Source organism: Mustelus asterias, chromosome 27, assembly GCF_964213995.1.
Source record: "Mustelus asterias chromosome 27, sMusAst1.hap1.1, whole genome shotgun sequence".
Classification (NCBI taxonomy): domain Eukaryota; kingdom Metazoa; phylum Chordata; class Chondrichthyes; order Carcharhiniformes; family Triakidae; genus Mustelus; species Mustelus asterias.
This window is the reverse complement of record NC_135827.1, coordinates 31007652-31019707: the sequence shown is the minus strand read 5'-3', so window position 1 is coordinate 31019707 and position 12056 is coordinate 31007652. Positions and strand designations below refer to the sequence as shown.

The 12056-nt window shown below is 48.4% G+C and overlaps 1 protein-coding gene across 3 annotated transcripts in view; it reads left to right on the top strand.

Annotated features, from left to right (window-relative positions):
• The window catches only part of LOC144479906 (glucose-6-phosphate exchanger SLC37A4-like), a 42956-nt gene that overhangs the window by 16177 nt on the left and 14723 nt on the right, over positions 1 to 12056 (top strand). For all 3 annotated transcript variants that reach the window (XM_078198943.1, XM_078198944.1, XM_078198945.1), the window contains exons 4-6: positions 2098 to 2344; positions 7114 to 7272; positions 10680 to 10765. In XM_078198943.1, the coding sequence (XP_078055069.1) occupies positions 2098 to 2344; positions 7114 to 7272; positions 10680 to 10765 (492 nt within the window). The remainder of the gene's footprint in view (positions 1 to 2097; positions 2345 to 7113; positions 7273 to 10679; positions 10766 to 12056) is intronic.

The following is a 12056-nucleotide window of genomic DNA, read 5'->3' as shown; positions in this document are numbered from 1 at the left end:
AACTCCACATATTTACCTCGCTAATCCCCTAACTTACACACCTTGGGACACCAGGGGGAAATTTAGCATGGCCAATCCACATAACCTGCACATCTTTGGACTGTGGGAGAAAACTGGAGCACCCGGAGGAAACCCTCAATCTTTCCCCATCAGTTTTGTGCAGGAGTCCCGATACAAAGAGGCATCCGTGTTCCCTGCACCGTGGCACGACATTGCTGACCTGATGCGTCATTATTGCAATTATCACAGCATTGAAATGTCCAGCTAAGAAACGTGTCCCAGGGCGGCACAGTGGTTGGCACTGCTGTCCCTCAACGCCAGGGACCCAGGTTTGATTCCCGGCTTGGGTCACTGTGTGTGGAGCTTGCACGTTCTCCCCGTGTCTGCGTGGGTTTCCTCCGGGTGCTCCGGTTTCCTCCCACAGTCCAAAAGACGTGCTGGTTAGGTGAATTGGCCACGCTAAATTCTCCCTCAGTGTACCCGAACAGGCACCAGAATGTGGCAACTAGGAGATTTTCACAGCAACTTCATTGCAGTGTTAACGTAAGCCTACTTGTGACTAATAAATAAACAAAAAAAGGAAGGTGTCGGGTTTGAACTGTTTTTAACACTATTAGGGTTGGAATATCTACAAGTTATCTTCCTTTCCATTTTTCACCCTTTTTCAATTATCGCTGTACCAAACAACTTTACTTTACGTTGTGCACCTTGCACGGTCTCTATCAATGTAGGAACTTGAAAATTGCTGTCTAGTTGTCTTTGCCGACTTTATTTTCCATATTGCTAACCTTGTGCTTGCTTTTTTTTAAAGCCAAATGTATAGGTTATATTATTCTTCATTCTAAATTATATGGACCAGTGATTAGGCACCGTACTTTCCATAACCCAGGCCATTTAATTTTGGCACAGTCAGCGCATTCTGTGGCTGACTCTGCAGTTCAGGCTAGTGTTCAGGTCGTGACATTTGGCGTTGCAGTATTTTTAGAGAGAGTCTATGAGTTGCACATTCTGCGGCCATTGAAGGGGTATTAATTTACTTGTTGCAGCATGAGCTGGATACGGCATCTTTCTGGTTGTTTGCCAGGTTGTTGGCATTTGCATTGCTCCCAGTGACGCAAGCCCGCATTCTGAAGCCAAACACCAACCAACAGCGCGGCGCACCTCGACTGTCTTAAGTTTGATTTGATGGGGGTTCCGGTTGTTTGCAATAATCGCCCAGTTATAAATCAAACTGGGTTCTACAGGACACGACCACCCGTGACGAATGAACGGTCTTTTTTAATAGAACATTACAGCGCAGTACAGGCCCTTCGGCCCTCGATGTTGCACCGACCAGTGGAACCAATCTAAAGCCCCTCTAATCTACACTATTCCAATATCATCCATATGTTTATCCAATAACCATTTGAATGCTCTTAATGTTGACGAATCCACTACTGCTGCAGGCAGGGCATTCCACACTCTTAAACTACTCTCTGAGTAAAGAACCTACCTCTAACATCTGTCCTATATCTCTCACCCCTCAATTTAAAGATATGGTGGATTCAAACGTTTTATGAACCATTAAAGTCAGAAAGATTAAAAAAGCAAAGTGTCAACCAACGGTAATTAACAGTTAGAGGAGAAAGTTTATTGTTGGAACAGACTGGCGGAAGCCCTGATGGGGAAAGGAAGGAAATAAACTGAAACCTCAGTTGGACCCAATTGGGAGGGGGAAAAAAGTCTCCAGTTCAGTTCCGATCCTGTTATGTAATGGGGCGGCACAGTGGTGAGCACTGCTGCCTCTCGGCGCCAGGGACCCGGGTTCAATTCCGGCCTCGGGTCACTGTCTGTGTGGAGTCCACACGTTCTCCCCATGTCTGTGTGGGTTTCCTCCCGGGTGCTCCGGTTTCCTCCCACACTCCAAAGATGTGCGGGTTAGGTTCATCGGCCATGCTAAATTAACCTTAGTGTCAGGGGTAGATATGTGGGGTGTTGGAAATAGGGCCTGGTGCAGACTCGATAGGCCGAATGGCCTCCTCCTGCACTGTAGGGTTCTATGATTCTAATGTACACATTCTTCACTACCTCTGCTTGATTGCTTGTGTTTCTCCGCAGTGGTTTGAACCGGCGCAGTTCGGAACATGGTGGGCTGTTCTGTCGACCAGTATGAACATGGCAGGCAGCCTGGGCCCAATCATCGCCACGACGATGGCCCTTAGCTACAGCTGGCGGGTTACCCTCTCGCTCTCTGGTTCTATCGCAGTTGGGATGGCATTCGTATGTCTGATCTTCATAATTAATGAGCCCATGGATGTTGGGCTACCCAACGTGGAGCCAGGCCCAAAAAAGGGCAGCAAGAAAGGTATTGTACGTTATGGTCAAGTATTAGATTGCCTGCGCAGTTTGATCCCCAGCTTTATTCATATAGAATCCATTAGCCTTTTCTCTTATCATAGAATCATACAGGACAAAAGGAGGCCATTCGGCCCATTGTGTCTGCACCAACTCTCCGACAGAGCATTTTACCCTGTTAATCTCCTTAATCTACACATTTTAAGACACTAAGGGGCAATTTAGCCTGGCCAATCCACCTCTTATAGAATTATGGAATTCCTACAATGCAGAAGGAGGCCGTTCGGCCCATCGAGTCTTCACCGACTCTCCAACAGAGCACCTTACCCAAGCCTAACCCTCTGCCCTATCCCCATAACCCCACACATTTACCTGGCTAATCCCCCTAACCTACACATCTTGAGACACTAAGGGGCAATTTAGCATGGCCAATCCACCTAACCTGCGCATCTTTGGAGTGCGAGAGGAAATCAGAGCACCTGGAGAAAACCCGCGCAGAACTGGGGAGAACGTGCAAATCCCGCACAGTCACCCAAGGCTGGAATTGAACCCGGGTCCCTGGCACTGAGGCAGCAGTGCTAACCACTGTGCTACCGTGCCGTCCCCTGCAATATTTTTCCTTCCTCCATCATAGCCCATTCTAAAAGCGTCAAGACAAATTGGGAATATCATTTTATTATTTTCCTCCCAGTTTCATCCCCTTCCTCTCCCCATCTCCATTGAAGATGTTGTCTTTTGCTGGTGAATAGATTCATGGACTGAACAGTTTAACAGCCTTACTGAACCTTACCCAAGAAACCCTTATTCAAGTTAGAAGTTACACTGAGCATTGTTTGACTGTTCCACTTGGAGTGCACCCCAGCAAAAGCAATGGTGCCCTCTGTTAATTTCCAAGCATCTACACTTGAGAAACAGTAGTATTATGGAATCCCCAGAGTGCAGAAGGAGGCCATTCGGCCAATCAAGTCTTCACCGACTCTCCAACAGAGCATCTCACCCAAACCTAAACCCCTTGCCCTACCCTGTAACCCCACATGTTACCATAGCCAACCCACCCAACCTGCACATATTTGGACACTAAGGGGCAATTTAGCTTGGCCAATCAACCTAACCTGCACATCTTTGGACTGTGGGAGGAAACCGGAGCACCCGGAGGAAACCCACTCAGACACGGGGAAAATGTGCAAACTCCACACAAACAGTGACCCGAGGCTGGAATCGAACCCAGGTCCCTGGCACTGTGATGCAGCAGTGCTAACCACTGTGTCACCATTGAGTAGGCTATTCAGCCCCTTAGGCCTGTTTCTCCATTCAGTTAGATCATGGAGATCTTGTATCTTAACTTGATGCAATATCAATTGTTAGTTTGAAGTCTACAATTTGTTGATTTGTTTTGGGATGTGGGGTAAAGGCGGGCACAGATGGACCATGATTGCAGAACAGGCTCGAGGAATTAAACCACCTACTCTTCCAATGGGAAAGAGTTGACATCTTTTGTGGAGCAAAGTATTTTTGGGTCATTACAATCGGGCCACTGAGGAATCCAAATATTTGCCCAGCAAACCATCTCCTGTGGTGATGTCTTGTGGCACCCAATCATTCAAAAAATGAGGAGTGGGTGGGAGAGAGGGAGAGAGAAATTGTATTAGCTGGAAAGCAAAGCAAACCACTCTTTAACCAAAAACCCCCATCAATACCACAAATTCCTTGCACCTTCAGAAACCTGTAAATACATTTCCTCGACGAGTGAGCCCTGAAATGCTTGTTGAAAACACATCTTGTCTTTAGCAGGTATTTGTATATGAGTCACCATCCCAATGGGTGCACTGTGGTCTGGTACATAGTGTTCAGGTACATCTATAAAGAGCAATTATACCGCAAGCTATAGGGCACCTTTTCATGGGACGTCTATGGAAAGACCTCAATCATTCGCCTACAGAAACCCATTCGTGCGATCATGTCAATACCAGATTAAAGTGCTCTTTCTAAAGAATACGTTCTGTCAGTAACTGCATTTGTGTAAATTGGGGATACAGACAAGGATTGGGAATTTAAATTTTATTTAATGTTCAGTGATGGAAGTGGGTTTAGCAACCACTGTAGAGAAGGCCAAGCCTTCCATCTGAAGGAAAGGAGGATGGTCATCAGTGATATCTTCTTCCTCCACTGTCCTCCCGTTTTAACTTGTCAACGGTATTCATTACATTTCTGAGATGCACACTGGTGAAGGGCGTTGTTTAATTTATTACTGAGAGCGCACGATGTCCACTGGTGCACTTGAGGCGTTCACTGTCCAGCGGCACAAGCGGGGCTGCATCATTAACTCCCGGAACCACATTTTCATTTAATGTTCCTTTAAAATTCTGGTTTTAATTGGTTTAATTTGGCTTTTTTTTAATTGGTTAAATTGGTACTCAAAGGAATATGAAGAGAAACTTGACCCGACTGTCCTCTTGTCTTCCTCAGCGAGGTTTTTGGCTGGGTGCCCCTGGAGAAGGAGCAGGCAGTGTCCACTGGCACTGGGGGCCTCTGACCAGTGAGCACTGCCAGGGGCCTGGAGTGCATCACCAGCCCTGGGAACACCATTCTAAACACCATGCTTAATTAAAGAGACTGAGGCAAAGCGGTGGTTAATTGCATTGCGAGTGTAGGCGGCAAACTAGCAGGTCAGGGATAGATTGGAGCTCAGGAGAGATTAAATAACAAAGATTCATGATCACGAGAAAAAGAGTGATCGTGTTTTAAGTTTATTCATTAGTCACAAGTAGGCTTGCATTAACACTGCAATGAAGTTACTGTGAAAATCCCCGAGTTGCCACACTCCGGCGCCTGTTCAGGTACACTGAGGGAGAATTTAGCATGGCCAATGCACCTAACCACGTGGGAGGAAACCGGAGCACCCGGAGGAAACCCACGCAGACACGGGGAGAACATGCAAACTCTGCACAGACAGTGACCCAAATCGGGAATCAAACCTGGGTCCCTGGCACCATGAGACAGCAGTGCTAACCCACTGTCCCACCATGCAAAAATGTTATAGAGCGAGGCAGATGTTCATAGTGGCACAAAGGTCAGAAAGCAGAATGTGTGAATAGAACAAAGGTTTGCACTTATACCAGAACATGAGAACAAGTTATAGACTGGCCTTTCAGTGTGGGAAGTGATGGTGCAAGTAAGGAATCAAAATGGAGGACAAGGTTCATGGTCTGAAATTGTTGACCTCCATGTTGAGTCCTGAGGGCTGTAACGTGTCTAATCAGAAGACGAAGTTAAAAGTTTATTTATTAGTCACAAGTAAGGCTTACATTAACACTGCAATGAGGTTACTGTGAAATCCCCCTAGTCGCCACACTCTGGCGCCTGTTTGGGTCAATGCAGCTAATCGTCAAGTCTTTCAAACTCCCACGGTCCAAAGATGTGCGGGTTAGCTTGATTGGCTGTGCCAAAATTGCCCCTTAATGTCAGGGGGATCAGCAGGGTAAATATGAGGGGTTACGGGAATAGGGTCTGGGTGGGATTGTGGTTGGTGCAGGCTCAATAGGCCAATAGCCTCCTCCTGCACTGTAGAGATTCTATGATTTCACGGTTCACCAATTAGCTTAAGATCTAGATAACACTTTTTTGATTGGTGCTGGGTGGACCTAGGGTCCCTGATCCGAAAGACCCTCTTTCAATGGGCAGCCTAGGCAACTAATATATTGTGGAATCAGTCTTCTCTGTCCAGCCAAGTACGAGATTGGGCAGTGTGTTTACTCATTGTGCCATTGGGGTAGCTTCACAGTTTCTCAAAACAGAATCAACCTTTGGCTTCAGGTGATGGAGATGGAGCTAGAAGGGCGAGGCGGAGGTGGGTAAGGAACTGGTTTTGAATTGGGCAATGAGCCAGCAGCCCGTGGCCAACTGCCAGGGTGCAGAGTTTAATGTTTAAGTGACCAGAATATCGTGTGGATGGGATGAGATCCAGAAGTTAATGGCTGCTCTTGAATTGCTGCCTGCTGAACTCTGACTGGAATTGGGAATTCTTTCCCAGTCACCACGTTGAGTTTAAATCTTTACAAGTGATCTCCTAGAACTCCCTGATGACTTGGCAGTAAATTTGTCTCCCGGCATCAAACTCAAAAAGGAAAATTCCCTGTTAACCCATCAGTAAAAGTGTGCAGATTATTGAAGAGGATCCGTGTTGAGCTTAACTCGACCTATGTGATGGTTGGATTCCTTCTCCACCTGCCAGTAAACCAAGAGGGTGTTGGTCATCATGGACCTCCATTGGACTGGTCCACCATTATAGAATCCCTACAGTGCAGGAGGAGGCCATTCAGCCCATTGAGTCTGGACCGTCTCTCTGACAGAGTGTCTTATGCTCTCCCCCTCCCTATCTCGGTAACTCCGCCATGGCTAATCCATCTAACCTAACCATTTTGGTACACTAAGGGGCAGTTGAGCACGGCCAATCCACCCAACGTAACCTAATTATGCTTGGTAAGGTACTGTGTAGTTTGCCTTTGCCGAATGGCTGGACTACAGTTGGAAAGTTTGACGTCGTGATTCACAACGGTACCAAAAGTCTGACTGGAAATCATGGTCAAAAGAGCAACGTTTGTGGTAATGCCCAGTGTAATATTTTATTAATTATATAGTTGTTGTCAATTGCAGAGTATTTAACGCAGAGTGAAGCTTGCAAAATTTGTTGGTGTTTCGATATCATTGGCCCATTAAGATTTCCTTTTTTTTTACTGTCTGTTATCTGTGCGCCCCCCACCCCCCCTCATTTTGTCACAGGTTCCGCTGGTGATGAGAGTACCATCAAAGAGTTGCTGCTGACCCCGTACCTGTGGGTGCTGAACATCGGGTACCTGGTGGTGTTTGGGGTGAAGACTTGTTGCACTGACTGGGGGCAACTCTTCCTCATTCAGGAGAAGGGACAAAGTGCACTTCTAGGTAAGAAGTTTGACAAACTGGGGAACGATCCTGAAAGGGAGAGAATGTAAACCATGTTTTATTTCAATTGGAAGTTTATTTATTATTAGTCACAAGCAAGTTGACATTAACACTGCAATGAAGTTACTGTGAAAATCCACTAGTCGTCACACTCCCGCACCTGTTTGGGTACACCGAGAGAGAATTTAGCATGGCGCCCTTCATTCATGGGATGTGGGCATCACTGGCAAGTCCAGTATTTACTGCACATCCTAGTTCTCCTTGAACTGAGTGGCTTGCTAGGCCATTTCAGAGGTGCAATTAAGAGTCAACCACATTGCTGTGGGTCTGGAGTCACATGTAGGCCAGACCAGGTAAGTCTATTTATTAGTGTCACAAGTAGGCTTACATTAACACTGCAATGAAGTTACTGTGAAACTCCCCAAGTCGCTATACTCCATCACCTGTTCGGGTACACTGAGGGAGAATTTAGCATGGCCAATGCACCTAACCAGCACGTCTTTTGGAGTGTGGGAGGAAACCGGAGCACCCAGAGGAAACCCATGTAGACATGGGGAGAATGTGCAGACTCCACACAGACAGTGACCCAAGCCGGGAATCGAACCCAGGTCCCTGGCGCTGTGAGGCAGCAGTGCTAACCACTGTGCCGCCATGAGGGTGGCGGACTTCCTTCCCGAAAGGACATTAGTGAACCAGACGGGTTTTACGGCAATGATTTCATAGTCATCTTTAGACTTTTAATTTCGGATTTTAATTGAATCTGAATTTCATCATCTGCCCTGGTGGGATTCGAACCCGGTCCACAGAGTATTACCCTGGGTCTCTGAATTACTAGTCCAGTGACTGTGAAAGCAGTCGATGTCTTGCTGAATTTTGTTTTCCTCCTTTGTTGTATTTGACCCAGAGCTGACGTGTAGGGGGAGAGTATCATCATCTCTACGTTTTCCCAGATCCGCTGAGGGGAAAGGTCATGGACCTGAAATGTTAACTCCGTTTCTGTCTCTGCAGACCGGCTGGGAATTTGCATCATTTTCTGTTTTTGTTTCAGATTTCCAGCATCCGCCTTACTCTGCTTTTTGTCTCTTTCTCTCTCTCTCTGCTGGTGTTTTGGGAGGATTGGGATTTTATTCAGGGAGACTAAACCAATACTTGGAATCATTAAATCCTCACAACCCGCCCCTCGCCCCCGACACACTCACACCCACACTCAAACATGGCACTTTCCTACCTTGCAGCTAAAAACACTGTCGTAGATTCAGCACCTCCCATTATGGGCTTCCATTCTTGATATATCATTTTAAATGCACAATCTTCTCGCCACTGAACCGAGGGTGTTGTACAATGCTGCAGGTGCTACAGAAATGCAAGTTGTTGTTGGTGATGGCAACACACCAAGCAGTTAGAAAAATTATATAAACCCTGCTTCCATTATTCTGCAATTAGAAATCATCGAAACCCTACAGTGCAGAAGGAGGCCATTCGGCCCATCGAGTCTGCACCGACCACAATCCCACCCAGGCCCCACCCGCTAATCCCTTTTTTTACCCGCTAATTTACCCGCTAATCCCTCTAACCTACGCATCCCAGGACTCTAAGGGGCAATTTTTTTAACCTGGCCAATCAACCTAACCCGCACATCTTTGGACTGTGGGAGGAAACCGGAGCACCCGGAGGAAACCCACGCAGACACGAGGAGAATGTGCAAACTCCACACAGACAGTGACCCGAGCCGGGAATCGAACCCGGGACCCTGGAGCTGTGAAGCAGCAGTGCTAACCACTGTGCTACCGTGCCACCCTAGTTACTCTTATTAATAGAAACATAGAAAATAGGCCCTTCAAGCCTGTACCACCATTCAATATGATCATGGCTGATCATGCACTGTCAGTATCCCCACTCCCGCTTTCTCTCCATACCCCTTGATCTCTTTAGCCACAAGAGCCACGTCCAGCTCCCTCTTGAACATATCTAATGAATTGGCCCCAACGTTTTCTGTGGTAGAGAATTCCACAGGTTCACAACTCTCTGAGTGAAGAAGTTCTTCCTCATCTCAGTCCTGAATGGCTTACCCCTTATTCTTAGACTGTGACCCCGAGTTCCAGACCGCCCCAACATCAGGAACATTTTTCCCGCATCTAGCCTGTCCAGTCCCATCAGGATTTTATATGTTTCTATGAGATCCCCTCTCATTCTTCTATATCCCAGTGAGTGAAAGCCCAGTCGATCCAGTGTTTCCTGCCATTCCAGGCATCAGTCTGGTGAACCTTCCCTGGACTCCCTCAATAGCGAGAATGTCCTTCCTCAGACTAGAAGACCAAAACTGCGCACAATACTCAGGGTCTGGCCTCATCAAGGCCCTGTATAACTGCAGCAAGGCATCTTTACTCCTATACTTGAATCCCCTTGCTATGAAGGCCAGCATGCCATTAGCTTTCCTCACCGCCTGCTGTACCTACAGCTAACCTTCAGCGACTGTTCCACCATGACACCCAGGTCACGATGCACTTCCCCTTTTCCTAAACTGCCACCATTCAGATAATAATCTTCCTCCCTGTTTTTGCCACCAATGTGGATAACCTCACATTCATCCACATTATGTTGCATTTGCCAAGTATTTGTCCACTCAGCCAGCCTGCCCAAGTCACCCTGAAGCCTCTTAGCATCCTCCTCACAGCACATACTGCCACCCAGCTGAGTGGCGTCTGCAAAATTAGAGCGATTGCGTTCAATTCCTTTATCCAAATCATTAATGTATATTGTGAACAGCTGGGATTCCAGCACTGAACCCTGCCGTACCCCACTAGTCACTGCCTGCCTCTCTGAAAAGGGTCCTGTTTATTTTATTGATTTATTAATTAGTCACAAGTAGGCTTACATTAACACTGCAATGAAGTTACTGTGAAAATCCCCTAGTCGCCACACTCCGGTGCCTGTTCGGGTACACTGAGGGAGAATTTAGCACCCAATCAGATTCTATTTCAACTATTCCCACTCTCTGCTTCCTGTCTGCCAACCCGTTCTTTATCCACGTCAATGCATTACCCCCAATACCACGAGCTTTAACTTTGCTCACTAACCTCTTGTGTGGGACCTTGTCAAAAGCCTTTTGAAAGTCCAGGAACACAACATCCACTGGTTCACCCTTGTCCACTCTCATCCTCCAGAAGATTTGTCAAGCACGATCTCCCTTTAGTGAATCCACGCTGACTTGGACCGATCCCCGTCGCCGCTTTCCAAAGGCTCAGTTACTGCATCCTTAATAACTGACTCCAGCATTCTCCCCACCACCGATGTCAGGCTAACCAGTCTATAATTGCCTGTTCCCCATCAAGTATGTGTTGTTGAATCTCCAGCAATGACTCAGATGTCTGGTCTGTAAACACCATTATGTTGTTTGCTGCTTGCAGGGAGCTCATTTATGAGTGCCTTGGAGGTCGGAGGCCTGCTGGGTAGTGTTGCTGCTGGATGTCTGTCGGACAGGGCCGTCGCTCGGGTATGTATGTCCAGACTGCTTTGTGTGGGTGGTTGGAGGTCTGTAACGTCCAACAATCTAAAACTGTTTTTCACGGAGTACGGAATGAGAACAACACAGACGGAGGCAATTCAGCCCTTTGAGTCTCTGCTCACTCTCGGCAAGAGCAACTCAGCCAGTCCCGCTGGCTCCTGGGCCCTGTTCCAGTGGCCCTGCGTTTTTGTCCAATTCTCTTTTTGAAAGTCGTGGTTGAATCTGCCTCCACCACACTCTTGGGCCGTCCATTCCAGATCGAAATCACGCTGTGGGGGGCGATTCTCCCAAAACTGCTGAATTGGCGAGAAAACTGGTCTAAATCCCGACTGTTTTTTCAGTTCAACTTCAGACCCGAATCTCCGCACTCTGTGCAATGCAGAGGTCACAATTAATAGCTGTGTGGGGGAGGGAGGAGGGAGGGGAGGAGGAGGGGTGTGGGGTTGCCTATTCATGTCGGAGTCTGACAGCTCCAGAACTCTGTGCATGTGCAGTGGCCCCGATCTGTCAGTCTCCCCATTTGCTGGCCAGCCTGGAACCCCCACAATGCTGCCCCTCCAGCCCCGTACCCACGGTCTGATCATGGCCCCCACGAGCATTCCCGGGCCAGACCCAACCACCTCCCCCTCCCCACCCCTGTCCAGCAACGCCCCGATGTCCAGCCCCCCTGCTGACCTTCCCCCTCACCCTCCGCTGACCCTTCCTCTCCCCTGGGAGGCAGATCACCGCCCGGCAGATCACCCACGCCCCCTCAGCCCGCACAGATCGCTGGCCTCCCTCCAGCCAAGACCAATCCCCATGCAGAGTGGCAGCGGGACCCCCCCCCCCCCCACTCCCACCGATCGCTGCTAAGCACTGCCCACAATAGGCCCCACCCCCTTGGCATGGCCCAATACCCAGTGGGCAATGCCAAGGTGCCTCCTGGACATGGGCACCTTGACCCTTGGTCAGTGCCACGGGCACAGGCTGGCACTGCCAGGGTGCCCATGCCTAAGGGGCACCATCTCCCCCCCCCCCCCCCCACCCCCCTTCCAACCCCCTGGGGGGCTCCAATTGTCCCCAGTTCACTCCAGCGGGGTGTCCCGCTCGTCCCCCGAATGTGGGCAGCTACTCTTAAATCCTGCCGGAGTGAAGTACTCCTGGCGGGGCGGGGGATGCTATCGGGGCCCGGCAAGTTCCGTGCCAGGCCCGATAATCACATTTAAAATGCATTTAAAAATTGATTTAAATCACTTGCCTCTCTCCCCGCCGGTTTCCAGCGCGATCCCGACTGCGTCTG